The 19,161-nt window shown below is 64.1% G+C and overlaps 3 protein-coding genes across 6 annotated transcripts; 1 reads left to right on the top strand and 2 right to left on the bottom strand.

Annotated features, from left to right (window-relative positions):
• Positions 1–731: 731 nt before the first annotated feature.
• Positions 732–3,318, top strand: LOC118247054 (uncharacterized). Of its 3 annotated transcripts, none has more exons than XM_035544730.2 (2): positions 732–841; positions 1,436–3,318. In XM_035544730.2, the coding sequence occupies exon 2, from the start codon at positions 1,460–1,462 to the stop codon at positions 2,537–2,539; it is 1,080 nt and encodes a 359-aa protein (XP_035400623.1). In that variant the 5' UTR covers positions 732–841; positions 1,436–1,459; the 3' UTR covers positions 2,540–3,318. The 3 variants fall into 3 exon arrangements, with proteins under 3 accessions (XP_035400623.1, XP_035400622.1, XP_035400624.1); XM_035544729.2 differs by having other exon boundaries at positions 738–860; XM_035544731.2 differs by having other exon boundaries at positions 790–885.
• Positions 3,319–3,589: 271 nt separating this feature from the next.
• LOC118247055 (PHD finger protein 13-like) lies at positions 3,590–8,218 on the bottom strand. The gene is made up of 5 exons (XM_035544732.2): positions 8,062–8,218; positions 6,799–6,891; positions 5,992–6,607; positions 5,655–5,693; positions 3,590–5,494 (listed from the first exon to the last, which is right to left on the bottom strand). The coding sequence occupies exons 1-5, from the start codon at positions 8,155–8,157 to the stop codon at positions 5,268–5,270; spliced, it is 1,071 nt and encodes a 356-aa protein (XP_035400625.1). The 5' UTR covers positions 8,158–8,218; the 3' UTR covers positions 3,590–5,267.
• Positions 8,219–8,604: 386 nt separating this feature from the next.
• Positions 8,605–19,041, bottom strand: ABCF3 (ATP binding cassette subfamily F member 3). Of its 2 annotated transcripts, none has more exons than XM_035544587.2 (21): positions 18,864–19,041; positions 18,549–18,712; positions 18,368–18,447; positions 18,184–18,236; positions 16,310–16,407; positions 16,074–16,196; positions 15,616–15,882; positions 15,332–15,412; positions 14,736–14,795; positions 14,309–14,365; positions 14,073–14,095; positions 13,729–13,784; positions 13,319–13,519; positions 13,001–13,077; positions 12,711–12,755; positions 12,294–12,426; positions 11,798–11,886; positions 11,504–11,595; positions 10,725–10,857; positions 10,294–10,381; positions 8,605–9,472 (listed from the first exon to the last, which is right to left on the bottom strand). In XM_035544587.2, exons 1-21 carry the CDS (start codon positions 18,960–18,962, stop codon positions 9,314–9,316), a joined length of 2,178 nt encoding a protein of 725 aa, XP_035400480.1. In that variant the 5' UTR covers positions 18,963–19,041; the 3' UTR covers positions 8,605–9,313. The 2 variants fall into 2 exon arrangements, with proteins under 2 accessions (XP_035400480.1, XP_035400481.1); XM_035544588.2 differs by having other exon boundaries at positions 18,549–18,696; positions 18,890–19,041.
• Positions 19,042–19,161: the final 120 nt, after the last annotated feature.

Raw genomic sequence — 19,161 nt, 5'->3', positions numbered from 1 at the left:
CACCAGCTGGGGCGACGCGGGGCTTGGGCGCAGCAGATGCTGTCGGCAGCCCCCGGCGTTAACCGGTGGGTGGATAAATGCAGCCGTGCCCGCGGTCGGGGATGCAGCGGTGCCTCCCGAGCCGGCCGGCAGCCCCAGGGAGAGGCCGGCTGCCTCCATCCCAGTGCTCGCACCAGCGCGAGACAACAGCCGTGCGCTCCCTGTTCTGCGCAGTCACTGCTCCGCTGCTGCAGCCAGGGAGCAGCCCTCCCTGCGAGGCTGGAAACAGAGCTGAGAGAGCTTGGTGCAGCCAAGCTGGGAGTTAAACCCTACAAGTGCGCGCCAGGGTGGGCCCGGCAGCCCCGCTGGGCACCCGCACACCCCGGTCCTGCTGCTGGCTGCCCAGGGAGAGCAAACCAAGGCTGAGCCCCAGCCTGGGCATCGCTCCCCAGATCTCCCCGTACCTCGTTGTGGGCTTAACGAGCTGCGTTATCACCCAAAGACGGGGCTGGCAAAGCTCCCCCAGCTGCTCCTAAATCACCGATAAGCCCTACAAATTTAGGGCTGCCCGAGGAACCAGCCCAAAGGCTGAGGAGATGCCAGCTGCGCTCAGCACACCTGCGGCTCCTCGAGGGGCACAAGCACCCCCCGAGCCGAGCCTCGACCCCCCCCCCCCCCCCCCCGGGGGGCTCGCAGGGACGGATCGGGGCTGCTCCAGCCCCAGCCGGGGGGTTCCCGGAGGACACCGCGGGGGGCGCAGGGTCGGGCACGGGCGGCTGGGGGCAGCCGCGCTCCGGCGGCGCTGCGGGAAGCGGAACTCGGCGGCGCGGGGGAGGCCCGAAGTGGGAGCGCCGGGTCCTCGGTGCCGGCTTGGGACGGGGGTACCGGGGGGTACCGGGGGGGAAGGTACCGGGGGGGAAGGGAGGGGTATCGGGGGGGAAGGAGAGAAAGGAGAGGGGTACGGGAGGGGTATAGGGGGTACGGGGGGGGGGGGGGCGGAGGGCAGAGCCGCAGCAAACCCCCGGGGATGGGGAACCGGGAACCAGGACGGGGACCGGGGATGGGGACGGGGAGGCCGGTCCTGGGGGGGGCCGAGGGGCTCCCGGTTTCCATGCGGTGCTCCCCCCGCCCCGCCCGGGCGGCTGCTTCCCTCTAGCGGGCAGAGCCCGGCAGGACCGGGGCTGGGGGCGTCGGTACCGGGGGGGGGGCTTCCCGGGGGTGCCGGTACCGGGTGCCGTGGGGGAGCAGCCCAGTACCGGGAGGGGGTCAGCCCGGTGCCTCCCAGCGCCGCCCGGTTCCCGGAGCAGCCCCCCCGGCCCCCCTTGCTGGCCGCAGCCCCGATCGGGCGAGGCGAGCCCGGGCCTGCCCCGCAGCGAGGGCCCCGAGCAGGAAGCAGAGAAAAGGGAACTCGGCCCCGATCTGCCCTGAATTTTTCCTTCCCCCCCCTCCCCCGCAGCGTGAGGCCCGCTGAGGCACGGCCATGGGGAGGCCCAGGAAGGAGTCTGGCAGCACCGCGGCCCCTCGGCCGGCGGCGGCCCCCAAGACGTCCCCCGCCGCCCCACCGCCATCCGCCTCGGCCGCCCGTGCCACCAGCAGCCGCTCCAGGAGCACGCCGGTTGCGGGACGGAGCCAGGAGGCAAAGCCCAGCTCGTCCCAGCCGAAATCCACAGCGGCATCCCGCGGGGCACGAGGCGATGCCGGGGAGCAGCTTGGAGCGGCCGGCGGGGGCTCCTCCACCAGCGCGAGGAAGACGACCCATGCCAAAGGAGCTTCAGGCCAGGCCAAGGCTGAGCCGTGCCCCAGCAAGGCCCCGTGCCGGTTCCTGCCCCCCCTGGAGAGCCAGGACATCCCCCGGGTGGAGAAGGAGACGCGGGGCCAGCGCAACAACCCCAAGTGGTACGAGTGGAGGGAGAACCGCATCACGGCCTCCGTGGCGCCCCGCATCGCCGGCAGCAAGTTCGCCAACGGGAGGACGGACAAGGTGCCCCAGTCGTACCTGAAGGCGGTGGTGAGCCCCGGCCCCACCGTGCAGACGCCGGCCATGTCGTGGGGCATCCGCAACGAGAAGGCGGCCGTGCGGGCCTACGAGCAGCTCAAGTCGCGGGAGGTGGGCCGGCCGGTGCGGGTGGAGGACTGCGGCCTCTTCATCCACAAGGAGAAGACGTGGATCGCCGCCAGCCCCGACGGCGTCGTCACGGAGGCGGACACAGGGAAGCCGCTGGGGCTGCTGGAGGTGAAGTGTCCCTACAAGCACCGCAACAAGACGGTGCGGGAGGCCTGCAAGGACAGGGACTTCTGCCTGCAAGTGGACGGCGACTCCTACGCGCTGAAGCGGGACCACAACTACTTCACCCAGGTGCAGTGCCAGCTGGCGGCCGCTGGCCTGCAGCGGGCTGACTTCGTGGTGCACACCAAGAAGGAGACGGCCGTGGCCCCCGTGGAGTTCGATGACGAGTTCTGGGGGCAGACGGTGCCCAAGCTGGAGAAGTTCTACACCGAGGCGGTGATCCCCCACCTGGAGGGGGAGGCCGGCGGCTCTGTCTGGGCCAAGGAGGAGTAGATGCCCATCCTTGCTCTCCAGGATGCTTGCTTGGCTTTGGGTTGGCCGCGCAAACCCAGCTTGGGCCCCTAGAATAGAAGCTGCACCTGAGTTTTCTGCTGTTCCTCGACCACTCACTGCCTCTGCCCCAAGGCTGCTGCATCAGGATGGAAGAATCCGCACCAGCAGGGCCTGCTTCGATAAGGGGCCCACCAGTAATGATTTCACCTGCCCAACGAAGGAGAAAAGTCCTAGAGCCAGCCCAGCATGGCCCCGTGCTCCTCACTGCCCACCAGTTCAAGCCCACAGCACTCATGGAAGCCAGCACACACCGATCGCATCTGCGGGGAACGCCTGTGAGCCCTCTGCACTGGAATAACAGACTCATTTTGTGGGGAAAACTGGATCATTCAGCACCTACACTACTGTCAGGACTAAACCTTAATTCCTCTCTGGAATGGAAACGGAGTCACAGAGGGGTTGTTAGAGCCCGAGAGCAAAGCAAAGCTCTTGAGCTAAATCACGTTGTGCCTTAGCCGTTGCAGCAGGGGCACAGGGACACCGTTCCTCCTGAGCCACCAGCCCTGCTGGCCCTGGAGCCATCCCAGGGTGCTAAGGAAAGGGGGCATTGGCTGCAGGATGGGGAAGATGGTGCCTGTCGAGGAGGTGGCCTCCACAGTGGGGAGGCTCTAGAAGAAATTCCTGTGACACACTCCATGTACCGCAGCAGGGCAGGGAGGTGAGCATCACCCCTTTGCAGCATGGCTTGCTCTGTTAAATAAAACCAGTGTTGGATCGCATCTTCTCTGTTGGTTGTGCAGCTGGGGGGTTACCTGGATGGGGGGGCAAGCTGGGCTGGGTGGTGCACACCTGGAAATGTTCAAGTTTGGCTGGACAGGCCCTGGCCAGCGGTGCCCAGCTCCCCGTCTGGGCTGGGAGCTCATGGTTTGTGTCTCAGGGCAGCTCCCCATGCACTGAGCCAGCCTAGAGGTGCCAGCCCATGGGGGGGGTCGCACAGGAGCACCCCAAAATTCACCACGGGAAGTGAGAAATATGCCAAAACCACCCCCATTATGGCAAAAGTATTTTATTATATACATACGACTCCAGCCACACTCCACAGGGCAAGGACCAGAATTTTGCTATTTTACATATCCATACAAAGTAACTATAAAAACATAAAGCACTTTTGGGGCCCAGGCTTTCCACAGGAGGAGAGGCACAGGGACGAGCCTGGGGGTTGCTGGGTGGCGGGGGACTGCCCCCCACCCTCCCCCAGCCGTGGTCCCACAGTAACCAGATGTGCAAGTAGGAAAGAACCCAGTTCGGAGAAATAGTGATGGGACTGGCAAGTCGGGGCTGTCCCGGGCCAGGGGCCAGGCCAGGCGTCACCGAGACAGCAGTGGGGTCTGTGTCCCCCCCTGGAAAGTGCAGAAGGCACGTGGGCCAGGCTCTTTGGAGGGGCTGTGAGGAGGAGGAGGTGGGATTCAGACTGTCAGTGGACACGGGGCCCCAGAGCACACACACACCGCTCACAGAGGAAGGAGGGTGATGGGGAAAAGCCTTCCTTCCACTCTGAAACTTGAAGGAGGCCTGGAGCGGGCAGGCCCCATGCCTCCGGAGCAGCAGTTGCATAGCAGAAGGGGCTTAGGGCCCACTCTTGACAAGATATCAGACTTCACTCTACGTGTCCAGGAGGGAAAAAAAAAAAAAAAAAAAATTTCTCTGCAGGAGGGAGCCCTTGGAAGCAAGGCCCTCCTGCACCCGGGTTGCATCAGACCCAGGGCTCAGCATCCAGCTGCTGCTTAAGCCGATGCTTCACCTGCAGGCAGGAGATGGCCACAGGGTACAAGGTTCAATTATTTTAAACTGGAAAACATGAAATCCAACCAAACCTCCCCTGCTCCCCCCCTTCCCTAGGGCTCCCAAGCCCTACCAGTTTTGAGGGTAACTGTTCAGGTCTCCTACCACAAATCCCACATCCCTTTCAGACAGGAGACTTGAGTGCAACTGGAGAATCTGAACCAAGGAGGACTCCTCAGCAAGAACAACTTGTCTAACAATCTACTCGGACTATCTTGGGGCCTTGTGCACAGCAACCAAAATCAGGAGCACCACCGGACAGGGGTAGGGCCTCCCCTGCGCAGCCTACAAGGCTGATGAGCCAGAGGTGGGACACCAAATCCCCAGGAAAGAGCAGCCCAGTCTGCTTCAGGTGTTGGCAGGAGCAATGTTCCTTCCCTCCCCTCCCAGAGAGCACACCGCATGGAAGAAGCCTGTCTGGGCTGCATCTGTGTGCTGGAAGAGGATTTGGGTCACTGGGGCTTTGCCATCGCAGCCCACCCCGAGGTCCAAGGCAAGGACAATGGTGAGGAAAAATGAGGAAGGGGAGTCACATCTTGGGATAAGTGTAAGCTTCCACCACACCACAGGGAAACTATTTGGACTAGGTTCTCCTCGGCTGGCCTGGGGGAAAGGCACTGAGCCAGGTTTGTGCAAGGACAGAGATGTTTCTGAGCGACCTAGTGCATGGCTCTTCTCCCCCCACACCTCTGGGGTAACCGAGCTCCATGGTCAGCCACCCCCAGGGAGGACGGCAGCTCCCAGGAGGCAGAAGAGCAAGGGGGACAGCCCAGCACCGCGGCCCAGCCCTTCCCCTGCCATTACTGTGCATTGATTGTCTAGCCAGACTGAGCTACAGCCTTCGGTTTAACAAGGGGCCCCCCAGCCTCCCTGCTCTGGAAGAGCCTCAGTCACAGAACCGCTTGCGGGGCACCGTCCGAGCTCGGTTCGAGCGGCGGATCTCCTGCTTGGCGTCGCGACATCGCTGGCAGATGAAAACCTCAGGCACGTTGGATTTGCGGATCTTGGCACAAGAGAGGTGGATCCAGGTGGCACACTCGTTACATTCGATCATGGGCCTCCCCGCGAAGGGCTTCAGGCAGAAGCAGGTGATCAGATCCCAGGCGTCGTCGTCTGGTCGGGGAGAGACGGACACCGCTCAGAACCCACCTCACCGGCCCCCCGGCTGCAGCCTGAGCAGCCCCCCAGGGGAAAAGCTTCCAAGGGCACAGCACCACCTCTAAAGCTTCTAAAGACAGTTCCACCCGCGTAGAGCAGGAGACCCCCCACTTACCTTCTGCTTTGGTGTTGGGAGCTGCTGCAAATTCGACTGCTGAAGTTGCGAAGGGGGAAAAGAAAAAAGAAAAAAAAGACTGGATCAGCAAGGCAACCTTACACCCCACTCCCCGTTTCAGGTCTGTACCACTTGCTGTACTAAAGAGAGTCTCCGAAGCTCCCCGCCCTCTGCTCTGCAGTTCTCCCAGGTCCCTACGGCATTCCCTGAAGCCCCTTGCCAGGAGAGGCCGGGACCACCTGCAAGCTCTCCCTGCAGCCCATGTGGGAAGCTCTGGCCAAGAGAGGGACAATATTTGGCACCGACTGCAGCACAACACCGCTCCCCAGACACTCACCGCTAAGCTGAGAGCTCCCTCTGCTTGTATCTTCCCCTTCGCTTTGGTCCAAGGTACTACAAGAACTGGGGCTCTTCCTCCCTCCAGAGCACTGGTCGAGCTCCTTTAGCTGCGGATCGTCTCCTGCTGGCTTCTCTGCCCCCTGCGCTCCTTGCAGCCAGTCCTTCTCCTCCTTCAGGGGCTCCTCCAGAGGGGCGCTGGGCTGGGGGTCCCCGGCCGGGTCGATGGAGGGCTCCGAGAACGGCTCTTTCACGGGAGGCGCCTGTCCCTCCAGCGCAGCCGGCTCCTTCACCCGGTCCTGGTCTAGCACCAAGCTTTTCCCAGCGCTCGGCGGCACCTTCTCCTCCACCTCCTGCTCCAAAACGAGTTTCTTCGCTGGCGGTTTCTTCCTCTTGGTCTGCTGGGGCCGGATGTCATAGAAGCCGGCGGGGAAGGCAGGGCAGTCCGCGAGCAGGCTGCTGTCCACAGCCCCCTTGGCCACGGCGTTCCTGCTCCTCCTGTCGTCTGCCAGGAGCTGGCAGTCGGAGGAGTGCGAGGAGGCCCAGCTATCGCTGTCCTGCGTGCTCCCCGTGCTGTTCTGGGGGCTCATGCTGCCGCCGTGGGTCCAGGGCTCGTTCTGCAAGAAGGGGAGAGGCAGGGCTAGCATGAGAGACCACAGCGCAGACATTCGGGGTAAAGAGAAAGGGACCAGGGATGGAAAGTGACCCTCCTCTGCCTCCAGCAGAGGATCAGGAACTGGGTCTGTAATGCCAGGGCACCCGGAGGAAGGAGTCTCCCTGCAGAGGAACACCCCGCAAGCCCACTCACCTCCTCAGGGTAGGGGATGTAGCCCGCGTAAGCCAAAACGAAGGTGCAGAACTGGTTGAAATCCTCCACGGTTCTCTGCCGTTTCTGCAGCGGCTGCGACAAACGACACTTGTTGGTTACGCTCCCCACCCCAACCGAGCGCCACGGCCAGCCCGGCACGAAACATCGGGGTCACCTCAACCCCCATCCTTCCCCTAACCCCCATCCTAAATCCAGCTCGGCGGCGACAGCCCCTTCCTAAAATCCCGTTTACGGCAGGGGCGCGCCCACAGCCGGCAGCAACCCCACAGCGCGGCGTTGACTCAACGCCCCGGGGATCCCCGCCCCGGTACCGGGACCGGCCGGGGTCAGCCGCTGGGGAAGCGCCCCGGGACCCCTCGGTACCACCGGGAGGGCTCCGGGGGGACAAAGTCTGGGAGATAAAACTCCGGGGAGCCGCCCTCCGCTGCGGCGAGGGACCCGCGGGGAAGGGCTGCCCGGTGCCCCCGCTTCCCTCCCGGTGCTCCCGGTGCCGGGTGGGCCCCCCGGGGGCTGTAGGGGGGAGGTTTTTGGGGTGCGCCCCCCCCCCCCCCAAGCACAGACCTCCCAGCACCGGGGGTACCGGCAGCGCGGCGCGTGGCCCCGGCCCCGCCTGCGGATGGGGAACGGCGGCACCCGGCCGGGAACCGGCCCCCCCCCTCCGAGCCCCTCCCGGTGCCCGGTGCGGGCTGCGCGGCCCCCCCCTCGGAGCCCCCCCCTCGCCCCCCGTCCCCTCCCCGCCCGGTGCCGCCCGGGGTCCCCGCCGACACCTGATCGCTCCCAAGATGGCGCCCGCGCTCCCGGGCTGCCCGGGCCGGCCGCCCCCCGCCCCGCCGGGAGCCGGGCTCTGCGCCCCCCCCCAGTACCCCAAATCCCCCCCACACCCCCCCCACACCCTCCCACGCCCCCTCGTGTCCCCCCGCCCCCGGCACACGGCTGCGGGGCACGGCCGCGGACACGCGGGGTCACCCCCGCTCCGGGGCACCGCCGCGCTGCCACCCCCCGCCCTGCAGCACGCCGAGACCCCCCCCAAATACCCCCCCGCAGCCCCCCACACCCCACAGACCCCCCCCCCAGCCCCCACACACCTCCCTCACCCTCCACGGCCACGCCGGGATGGCGCCCACGCACCGCCCCCCAGCACCCCCCACCCCGCACACGGAGCCCCCCCGGCCCGGGGCCGGTCCCCCCGCGCCCCCCCACCCCCCCGACCCTTCCCCCGGTCCCGGTTGACTCCCCGCTCACCTCCTCGGGCCCCGGGGAGCCGGGGCTGGGCACGGGGCTGCTCCCCGCCGAGCTTGGCCGGCCGCGGGGGCACGGCCGGTCCCCGCCGGTGCTCATAACGCCCGCGGGCGCGGCTGGGCCGGCGGGCAGCGGAGCGGTGCGGAGCCGGTGCGGAGCCGGGCCGGTTCCCTCCGCCCCCCCCACCCCCTTCTTTCGGTGCCCGCCGCCGGTCGGAGCGAGGCCGCCAGCACCGCCCCGGCCGCAGGGGCGGGCCCACCTGGTGGCGGCGGGGAAGGCGGAGGCGGCGCCTCGCTGCCGGCCCCACCGGGATGGAGCAGCAGGGCCCCCCCGGGGGTCCTTCCCCCCCCCCCACACTCCGCCCCGCCTCGCCTCCAGCCCCCGCTGCCCGCAAACCGCAGCCGGATCCCCGGGCTGGTGCCGACAGTGGAACCCCTCCGTGCCCCCCCTCCCCCGGGGCTTGAGGCTGGCAGCGAGCCCCCCCCCCCCCCACCCCCCGCCCCTAAAACAAAAAAGCCCCGAGGACGGGAGGGAGGGAGGCAGACGTGTAGCGTTCTGCTTTTATTTACACCGCGACCTCCGTGCTGGAGGGGCCCGCTGGCACCCCGCTGCGTGGCACCCCTGTGGGGTACGCGGGTGCGAGGGCAGCGCACCCCGGGGGGGGGTAAGGGGGACAGGCGAAGCGAACCCTCGCCCCCGGTGCTTCCAGGGGCCGAGGAAGAGGCTGGGGACACTTGTAGCAGCAAAGGCCTCGCTTCCCGCCCGGGCAGCAGAGGGGACGGGAGCGTACGAGAGCTGGGGAGAGGAACACCATGTGGGAAGCCGAGCAGCGCGCTCCGGTTAAACAGAAAAGAAAGAAAAAGGCAGTGGGGGTAAGCGAAGAAAGAACAGCTCCTCTCCTGCCCTTGCGAGCACGGAGTTACAACCAGGGTGGGGGGACACCTCCTTTCCTCATCCCAGCGGAGCAGCAGCTCCAGGCACGGCCCAGGCCTGGAGCACGGAGCAGGCAGCGCCCACGAGGAGCAGCGCCCGCGGCTCCCGGTCCCTCGCTGTCCTTGCACGGGCGGCCAGGCAGAAGGGCAGAGCGGGGGCCGCCCGCGCCCGGGAGGGGAGAGCAGTTTGGGTGGCAGTTGGATGGCGTGGCTGGGGTCCGTGCCACCTCCTCGGCGCTCCGCCAGGCTCAGCGCGGCTGGAGGCTGCAGCGCCCGAAGCCTCGTGCTCCAGCCTCCTCGGGCAGTCTGGGCCCCCGCCTCCCTTATAGGAAACCCTCCTTCCGGAACTGCTCCTTCAGGATGTCTCTGTACTGGTCGAAGCCGCCCTCGATGCGGGTGACAGTGGCGTTCTCGCACACCCACAGCTCCTGGCACACCAGGCGGATGAAGCACTCGTCGTGGGACACCAGAATTATACCGCCCTGCGAACACACGAGGAGAGAAAAGGAACTGAGCGGGCCACAAAGCAGGGCTCTGGGGGCAGGGGAACCTGCACGTGGTCCTCTGTGCCCCTCCAGCCAGCACACGGGACTTCAGGTTTCCACCTGCACTGGGGAAAGGCACGGTGCTTCACAGGCAGCCACGAATTCCAAACTGGCCTAAGGGCTTTCCTGTCTTCAGCTGGGATGGACGGATCTGGTATGGAGGAGGCACGTGCACAGCAAAGTGCTTAGCTTCCCTTCCCTGAGGGCAAGCGCAGGGTTTGCCACCGGCTCTCTGGACCTCTGACAAACTTTGAGGATGGAAATTCTAGTTGGAGGCAACGACAGCCAAAAGGTGACGGGACAAGGCCCCGAGTAACCTCATTTTTCTGTTGTAGGGAAAATGACCTAACCTGGGCAAGTAGGGAACAGCAAGAACCAGGTTCGTTACAGCGGTACCTGGAGGCTGAGCTCCGAGCCACAAAAACCTGCCTGAGGAACAGCCACGAGGGCCCCAAGGCAGGGCTGGGCGCTGCAAGCAGCAGCATGGGAGCGGTCACGGCCCGTAGGTGGCTGGCTAAGATGGGGGACAAGCTGTGCTCTGGCTTGCTGCTGCTTCTCTCAGCCAAAGTCAACAAGTGAAACAAGCCACCAGGACAGACAGCTAAGGCAGAAATGCGACCGACTTCCCACCACATCTCCTGGACTTGAAACCACCACTGGAATTTTACGGTCCGCTTCTGGCTGAAATACTGAGTCACCCAAGCTGGAGGATGCAGGAAGTGTTAGAAAAATGGGAAATCTTGCCTGCGGAGCCTTACCCGGAACTTATTGAGCGCCTTTGCTAGCGCCTCAATGGTCTCCATGTCCAGGTGATTTGTCGGCTCATCCAGGATGTAGAAGTTTGGACTGGAAGAGAAGACAGCTCTGAGCACTGCGCTGGAACAGGCTCAGGCTGAGCCCGCGCCCCTGCGCACTGCTGGGACCTCCGTGCAGGGAGGTGTCCAGGCTACGGTTTTAGCCACGTAAAGCCACAGCCACCGGCACTGCATGACGCCAGGGTCTGCGCTGCCCAGCTCCAGGGACACCCCCTGAGCTCAAAGCAGCAGGAGAAAGCCGCCTGCCTGCCTCCTCCCCCGCGGTCCCCACCAGGCGACGATCTCCCTCCCCGATCTCCTCTCCCTTCCTCTCGGTGAAGGGGGCCCCAGGGACGCAGCCCTGCAAAAACTTCCAGCATCTGGGAAGGAATTACCAGGACATTGTCATCTGCGCAAAGGCCACTCGGCTCTTCTGACCTCCAGACAGGCTGGCCACGGGGCGCACGGCCAGCTCCCCCGAGACGCCGTAGCTCCCCAGCTGATGCCGGTACTCCTCCTCCGTCTTCCCTGCGGGAGCACGGCACAACACAGCTATGGCACACCAGGACCCCGGGGCCTCGGGGCCAGCTGGCGCTTCCTGCAGTGTCCTTGGCCCGCATCAAGGCCGGGCAGCCGAGGAATTTGGCAGCTGCTCGGAGGCAGTGCCCGAGCAGAGGGTTTGCGTGGAAAGGCTGACTGACACAATCGGGGCAGGGGCCACGCAGCGCGGTCGGTTGTGACCGGCTCCGAGTGATGCTGCCCCCAACTCCTCGCGGCCAAGTCACGTAAGGTCACGTCACATCGTGGAGAGGGGAGCTGGGGGGTTTGGGAGGTGGCAGAAAGAAGGGCCAGGTGCTTGTCCTGTGACTGGCAGGGAAGCCACAGCAAAGCGGGATCAGCTACCTCTGAAACACGGCTACAGCGGAGCACCAGCGTGAGATCTGCTGGCCACAGAGCTCCCGGCAGGCTGGCTTCCCCTGCACGACCGGCTCAGCTACTCAAGGCTGGTGTCCTGAACTCGTGCTTGACGTGAAGAGAACCCAGGGCAGAAGGCATCCCCTGAGCACTGAGGTGACGGGGCCTCCTGCCCAGGGACCACTGCCACAGAACAAATCAATCTGCGTGGCAGGGGAGATTCAAGTGGCCCAGAGCTCCTCGGATCTCCAAAACCCACCTGGGAACTTCCTTGCCAGCAGCTCTACAGCACTGATGTTCAAGTCCAGTTGATCCACGTGGTGCTGGCTGAAATAGCCGATCTTCAGGTTTCTGCAGAACGAGGAGAGGGATGGGGAACTGGCACCGGGCGCTGTAACCGCAGCACTCCCAGCTGCAGCTACAGGAAGGGGGCACAAGAGGGGGCGTGCAGCTCCCATCCTCATCACTGCGGCAGCCATCACCCCAAAGCACAGCCCAGGAGCCCTCCAGCTGCACCATTCCTCCCAGTCCCCCACCCCTTCCTACCAGGTACCTGTGAGCATGTCTGATCCCTCTGACTGGTGCCAGCTCCCCCATTAAGATCTTTAGCATGGTCGACTTGCCAGCTCCGTTCTCCCCAACCTAGAGAAGCAGCAGCAGCATTGGAGAACATGAAACCCACGAAGGTACCTCGGAGGGGGGGACAGTGATCAGGGAATTCAGCTCTCTTGGATGATCACGCAGTGGAGGGGGCAGGATGAGCGCCAAACCAGTGGCTCCAGCCACCTGGAAGCTGCGTTTCTATCGCTGGGGAGCTGCACGCTTAGCACTGCTGGAGCACGTTCCCCCCCCAACCCTTGAGCCCAAGGATTACTTGGTCCCAGCTTCATTTGGAGATCTCCAGGGAGGAATACTTCATCCAAAATTCAACTGGGCAAGGACCTGAGCAGCCTGATCTGACATCGAAGCCGGCCCCGCTTCAAGCGGGGAGTTGAGGCGGGGACCCCCACGGCCCCTCGCAGCCACCCTTACTCTGCAGTCCCACGTACCACACAGATCCGGGACTCCAGGTCGGCAGAGACAGAGAGGGAACGGAAGATGTAGTGACTTGGCTCGTAACAGAAGTCTACTTCATCTAGCTGCAGGATGGGGGGGGAGAACTTCTCAAAGCCATCGGGGAACCTGGGAAGAGGTGCAGCAAGAGGTGAGAGCTGGCCAGGTACTTCAGAGACCCTGCTCCCAGCCCCCCTGGGACAACCACTGCACGTGGCAAAGGGGGCTCCCGACCATGCAGGCCTCTGCGAGGGGTGGTCACGAGGAGGGGACACAGCCTTGGCCCCAGAGGGAGCGCAGCCCGAACGTGGGGGCCCATCCAGACTCCGTGCCAGAGGAGGAGCAGTGGTTATCCCAGGAGGAGCTCAGGTCGGAAGGGGAGCCAGGCCCCTTCCAAGGAAGGGGACACTTACTTCATCATCACCTCAGACTCCTTGTCCACAGGTTTCAGCTCTGGCCTGCAAGAGGGAAGACGTGTAACTGAGGTGCCTTGCACTGTCCCCACACCAGCAGCCCAGCTCTGCGAAGCCTCATCCTAGGCGAAGCCTCTGGACCAGAGACAGAGCGCCCGAAGTCCAAGCCACCCCCATCCCTCCAGATACACAGTGCCTCCCAGGTCCCTGGGGACCACCTGGGAACACCCAGTTCTTCCCATAAACACCTCCCCTCCCCACCTCCAGAGAGCAGCAGGACAGGCACTCACAGCTTCTCCAACAGCTTGAGCTTGCTCTGTACTTGGGACGCCCGGTTCGCGTTATACCGAAAGCGGTCGATGAAAACCTGCAAGTGATAAAAAAGGATCAGAGAAGCCCCGGGCTCATTCAGGCACAGCCACCCCGCTGCTGCTGAGCCTTCTGCAACAACAAAGCCACAGCCACAGGTCTTTGCAAGACCGAACAGCAATGAAAACTCCAAGAGCAGAGATTACTGGACGCAGGGCAGCCCGGGAGGCTCACTAGAAGCACGGAGAAAGGGGCAAGGCTGGAGGAAGAGTCCAAACCCTACTGGTGTCTCCCAGTACCTGGATATGCTCGCGGTACTGCTGCTGCGCTTCGTACTCTCGCTGCTGGTTCTTCAGTCGCTCCTCCTTGGTCTTCATGAAGTTCTCGAAGTCCCCCCGGTAGGCGTCCAGCCGCTGCGAGTGCAGGTGGATGATGTCCGTGGCCACCGCGTTGAGGAAGTTCCTGTCGTGGGACACCACGAGGATGGTCGACTGCCAGGTCTGGAGGAGGAGACAGCGAGAGGGAGACCTGAGGGAGCCTGAGCGTCATCGAGCCGGGGCACAGGGCCTGGTGCCACCACGCGGCGAGGCAGGACGCACCCTGGGAGGCTGTCCCCATCCCCTGGCTGGTGAGCCCAGCACGGGGCCGGAGCCCCTGCACCGCACAGGAGCCGTGGCCAAGGCTCGCGCTGCCCCGTGCCGCCCCGTACCTGCAGGTAGTTCTCGAGCCACAAAATGGCCCTCACGTCCAGCATGTTGGTGGGCTCTGAGGGAAGAGAAAGAGGCGCTGAGGTCAGGAGGGGTTAGCAGGACCGGATTACGCTTTTTTACATAGGAAAGACTAGTGGCCAGCCAAAGCGGCTGCCCAAGCAGGTTTCCCAGCTGAGGATGGCTCCACGCCATCCCCGGGGAGCAGTGACAGCCCTGTGAGCACCGGCCCTGTCACGCCGGGCTATTTTGAGCAGGCAGCTAAAGGCCACGCTGCGTTCCCAACCCAGCAAGGGCATGGGCAGGCCCGGCGGCAGGGGTGGAAGGGCTCATGGTATCAACTTACCGTCCAGTAGAAGGAGATCTGGCCTAGGGAAACCAAGACACAGGTATCAGAAGCAAACAGAGCACAGGGTCAACGCAAAGCACATTTTGCCACGCATACAGAGCCGTGATGCCTCGAAAGCTCCCCGCCCCGAGAGGCTGAGTCGAGAGAACAGCCAGGCAAGGCAGCCCCCCTGCCCTTTGAAACACGGACAGCAAGGAGGGTTAACCCCGTGGCAGGAACACCTGGACACCAACCTGGCAAACAGGGCTCTGGCTAAGGCCAGTCTCATCCTCCAGCCTCCAGAAAACTCTCTGAGGAGAGAAAAGGTTGTATACAAGGGTTAGAATGTAATCAGAACAACCCTGCCTGCCTGGCTCCCTGCTCCCCGCAGCCCTTTTCTCTCTGCTGGCACCCACGGACAGCTCGTCCCTGCAGACAGCAGGCCCAGCAGGAGACCCGTCAGGCTCAGCTCCGCCACGCGGCCCAGCAGGCGGCCGGCTTGGCACCCCCAGGGCAGGACAGCCCCTCGCCTTCCCATCGGGCCCCCTCCAGTGGCTACAGCCACAGCAGCAGCCGGGTGTTCACCAGGGCAGAGAGAGCCCTGCTCCCCACCAGGGCTGGGGCAGCTTCTCCCCAGACCCATTTAATTTAAGTCTCGATGTCCAAAGCCTTGCGACTTACTTGGTTGTCTGTTGTTGCATCTTTGCGTTGAAGCCCAGCCCAGCGAGAATGACAGACGCCCTGGGGGAAAGGTGAGAGAACAGGAACATAGACACACCATCCACCTCCAGAGCACAGCCTGACGTCCCGGACCCACGGTCATCGTGGACACTCCGCTCTGTAGTTTAAGGACATCCTGGTGCAGGAAAACTTCCCTTCGTGCCCAAGAGCAGCGTCTGGCTGGGAAACGCAGCCCAGCAAGGCACAGCACCCACGTGAATTCCCAAGAGATTCACAAGAAGCTTTCAGCTCTTTGGCCAAGAAGAGAGCTACTACCACCACCATCCCAGCACCGCTCCCCAGCCACCAGGAACCTGGGGAGGAGGAGCAGCAGCAACGCAAGCCATTTGGGGCAAAAACAGCCAACACCTCCAGCTTCTGGGGGAAGCTCAACTACTCCTAACCCAAAAGAGCTGCGACAAAAGAAGAGAGAAGAACCGCAACAGGGAGAGCCCCTGCCCCCACATGCTGGATCCCAGGGCCACAGCATCACCTTTCCAAGCTGCAAACCACATCTGCCACGCCAGCGGACAGCAGTGCCTGCGGGGTCGTCTCACCTCGCTGGGGCCTTGTCTGCCTCAATCTCCTCCAGCTTCGCGTAGATCTCTGACAGCCTGGCACCTTCCGTCCCTTCTCCCCTGGAGCAGAGCAAAGAGGAACACGTGGGATGGACTGGGGTCAGGGTCTGAGCACTGCGGGAGGCTGATCTCCCCAGGCAGGACTAAGGCGAGCAGGACACGGCCCAGCCCTGCTGGAGTCCTCCACTGGAAGCGAGAGATCTCAGAACAAGACCTCGTGGTCAAGAAGCTGTAAAAGGGCTGGAAATCCAGCAGTATCTCACCTGCCCGCGTTAACCTTGGCCGTCAGTTCCTTTTCCTCCCGCAGCAGGCTCTCACGAGTGGTGTCGCACTCCAGCACGCTCTGCAGGGCCGGCGTCTCATCCCCCGCCACCTCCTGCTCCACGTGGAGGATGCTTATGTGCGAGGGGATGCGCAGGCTCCGGCTGGCGATCATCTTCAGCAGCGTGGTCTTCCCCAGCCCGTTCCTGCCCACCAGCCCATAGCGCCGGCCAAACGCCAGGTTCAGGTCGGCTCCCGCCAGCAGGACACTGGAGGGAGGGAAAAAACAGCTCCCTGCTCAGCCTGCCCCGTGGGGAGAGAGGCGACCGGCAGCCACCTGCCCCCAGCACCTTTTCAGGCTGTGCTGGGGCCAAGCAACCACCACGGAGTTCTCCAATCCAGACCTCAGCATGGTCTGCAGCCCCAGCGGGGTCCGTCCCACCGTCCCCTCTGCACTCACCGCTCACCGAAGGAGACGTCGAAGTTCTCGATGCGGACGTCATACGACTTGTTCTTGCCTGACGACTCCATGCGAGTCTCCTTCTTGCTGGCAGCTTGGCTGGCAGTTGCCTCCTCAAGGACTCTGCAGGCAGGCAGAAGACAGAGAAAGGGGCTCAGCAGGAAAGCTCAGTCCAAACAGATCTCAGCCACACGCAGCAGGGCAGGCGGGGTGTTGGAGGCAGCCTCCGTACTCACAGAGGGCCAGATGACTTTGTGGAATCCCTCTCCATCCTCCTATCCTGCTTGGCTTTCAGCCTGGCTTCTGCCTTCTCCAGTTTCTTGGCATCCACCATCTGGGACACAAAGAGAGTTTACAGAGAGGGCATCTTCAGCAAAAGCCCCCAAAACCCAACTCCAACAGAAGGGAAATCAGCCAGTCCCGCCTGCCCGGAAGGAAGGGAGAGCAGGAGGGAGACAGGACAGGGGAACCGGGACAGACTCGAGCGCGTTTTGAGGAAGCTAATCAGGCCAGGAAGTCACTTCGGGACTGAAGTCCTAAATCAGCCGCTTACAGGCAGCAGTTCTGCCTCAGCAAGCAAGGGGTTTGGCTGACCCTAACCCGAATGCTCTTTCCCACGGGCAGTTTCTCTGGTTCCAGGGACCTAGGTCAGCCCAGGCACCTCGACATGGACCTGCTGTCCCAGCGCCTCCTCCGCCACCCCCGCCACCCACCCCAGCCCCGGACCATTAAGCACTTCCCCTCCCTGGCGCGTTAAACTTTAGCCAGTTTGGAACTAACTCAGGTTACGCAGCAGATCAATCAAGACAGAGCCAAAGAATATTTAATTAAATCTGAAGGCAAAAAGAAGCCAAGCGTTTTAACCCGCCCTCTGGCCTCTGCCAGGCTCCCAGCCCGCTCCAGTTTATTCCTGCATCGAGTCAAATACTTGTGGCTGACCAAGGGCCCTCCCAGGCGTCTCCAGACAGCTCTTCAGCCACCGGAGCACGGGACAGACCTGCACGCTAGGCTGAAGGCGTCTTGCGACTGGAGCCGCGGCCCGGTTCCTACAGATAGGTTACGTCACTCCGTAAATGATACTGAGCCCCCTCAGTCTCCCGGTAAGACATCCTCCAAAACTCGAGAGGCCTCCCGAGGCCTCCTCTGAACCTTTTCCAGTTTTTCTGAAAACCCTTTCTGAGCTGTGGACGCGCGAGCCAGACGGCGAACCCAGGAGCAACAACCCCGGTGCCAAAACCAGCGACAGCTGCCGGCTCTCCCTCCAGACTCCCGCTCAGCCGCGCGGGGATCGCGTTAGGTCTCGGCTCGGAGCGCGCAGCTCTGTGCTCCACGGGAAGCCCCGGGGAGGAGAGCTCCGCAGCAGAGCACCCGGCAGAGACACTGCCCGCCCTGTGCAGCTGCCGCCGTCCCGGCTTTGTAGATCCTCCTCGCACCCAGACCTTGGCGCAGCCAGCACAGAGGGCAACCCGGGCCGCTCCTGGGCAGCTACGCACTTTGCTGGCAAGGCCGTTCTGATATCCTGCACGTCACTGGGCGTAACGGCTTGCAAACTTTTCTGCTCCCGATCTTATTTCCCAAATCCCGACAACCCCCAGTCGCTTTTAGAGCTGGGCTGACAGCCTCCTTACAGCAGCTCTCGGGAAACAGCAGCTCCGTGCTAACTCCCCACCTGTAACGCCCTGACACCTGATCGCATCTCAGGGCTTCTCCTCTCACCACGTACAGCAAAGTCATCCCGTACACCCTCATTTCTCAACCCAAAGCCTTGCTGTAATAACCAAAGTCCCTCATGAAGTCAGACAAGCCGCACTCTGTGCGACACGACCGCGCTTTGAAGCTCGTTAAGAGGCTACAGCAAAACATATCTCGTCAAACCAACGAGCTGCTAACTCCCACGGAGCCTCTTTACCCGACCAAGGCCGAGAGCACCGCAACTCACAGCAAGGCTGACGTGAGGGAGCAGCACCTCTGCAGGTACACGCCTCGCCATCGCAACCCCTGCCCCGTATGCTTACGGAGGGAAAAGCGACGGGGCAGAGCGTGGCCCTGCAGCCCCACACGTTGAGTTCTTCCCACCGGGCCACAGGCAAGGACGCGGCCCCGTGCTTACCGACGCCTGCCCTCTCTTCAGCAGCAGCCCCGGCAGCAGGTCCACGCTGGCATCTGCAAGGAGACGCTGGGTGAGCGGGGGGCCACCACCTGCAGCTCAGCGGCGGGCGGAGAACCGAGGGGGAGCCCCGGGGGGTGACGGCTCCCCCGGGGCCCCGTGAGCCCGCCGGGCAGCACTCGCTCACCGTATCCGTCCGTGATCTGCGAGAGCTGGATGGGGGCGTCCAGCAGCACCTGGCTGCAGCGCTGCGCCCGGCCCTCGTCCCTGCGGGCGAGGAAGAGGAGTGAGGGGGGGTGGCGAGGAGGAGGATGGGGATGAAGATGCTGACGACGGTGAGGAGGAGGAGGAGGAGGGAGGCCGCTCACAGCTGCAGGGCGTTGAAGAGCCGCTGGCACACCTCCCGCACGGCGCCCTCGTCCTTGCCGTCCCGCGACACCTCCTGCAGCAGCTCGCCCACCGCCTCCACCAGCTCGTCCACCGACTCGAAGTCCGCGCCGCTGCTGTGCAGGATCCCTGCGGGCACACGGCGCTGCACACCCCTCCTCCCTCGTGTCGCGACAGCGCGTGGGGGGTGGGGGCGGGTGGGGGGGGGCGGAATCGCGACACGGCCGGCGGAAAGCCGCCTCCGCCACGCCTCCCCGCGTTCCCCCCCCCCCACCACCACCACACACACACCGTACCGGCACGGCTCGGGGGCCGCCCTCACCCGTCACGTAGGCGAAGACCTCGCCGTCCAGCTCGGGGAACTCGCTGCGGAGGATGTCGGCGCACGACGCCATGGCGCCGCCGGAGCGGGGCCCGGCCCCCGCCCGCTGCCGCCTCACGGCCCCGCCACACGCCCGGAAGGAGCCGCGGGGGCTGCCGGGAAGGGGTGGGGAGGGCTGTGAGGGAAGGGCGAGGGGGACGCTGGGAAATGGAGTCCGGCAGAGGGCCGCGCGTGCGCAGCGCAGGGAGAGGCCTCGCTCCCGGGCGCCCTAA

The sequence above is a fragment of the Cygnus atratus genome, chromosome 9 (genome assembly GCF_013377495.2).
Source record: "Cygnus atratus isolate AKBS03 ecotype Queensland, Australia chromosome 9, CAtr_DNAZoo_HiC_assembly, whole genome shotgun sequence".
Lineage (NCBI taxonomy): Eukaryota > Metazoa > Chordata > Aves > Anseriformes > Anatidae > Cygnus > Cygnus atratus.
Note: the sequence above shows the minus strand (reverse complement) of the source record. Positions and strands in the feature narration are given on the sequence as shown.

Excerpts from the sequence above, each read along its gene's own strand:
- LOC118247054 (XM_035544730.2), top strand. The coding sequence starts at position 1,460 with ATGGGGAGGCCCAGGAAGGAGTCTGGCAGCACCGCGGCCCCTCGGCCG.
- LOC118247055 (XM_035544732.2), bottom strand. The coding sequence starts at position 8,157 with ATGAGCACCGGCGGGGACCGGCCGTGCCCCCGCGGCCGGCCAAGCTCG. Across the intron at positions 5,694-5,991 it reads AGGGAGCTCTCAGCTTAGCG|CAGTCGAATTTGCAGCAGCT; the intron begins GTGAGTGTCTGG and ends TCGCAACTTCAG. Across the intron at positions 5,495-5,654 it reads TCCCAACACCAAAGCAGAAG|ACGACGACGCCTGGGATCTG; the intron begins GTAAGTGGGGGG and ends CTCCCCGACCAG.
- ABCF3 (XM_035544587.2), bottom strand. The coding sequence starts at position 18,962 with ATGGCGTCGTGCGCCGACATCCTCCGCAGCGAGTTCCCCGAGCTGGAC. Across the intron at positions 18,713-18,863 it reads GCGGCCCCCGAGCCGTGCCG|CGCCGTGTGCCCGCAGGGAT; the intron begins GTACGGTGTGTG and ends AGGGGTGTGCAG. Across the intron at positions 10,382-10,724 it reads GCGCAGATGACAATGTCCTG|TCCAAACTTCTACATCCTGG; the intron begins GTAATTCCTTCC and ends CTTCTCTTCCAG.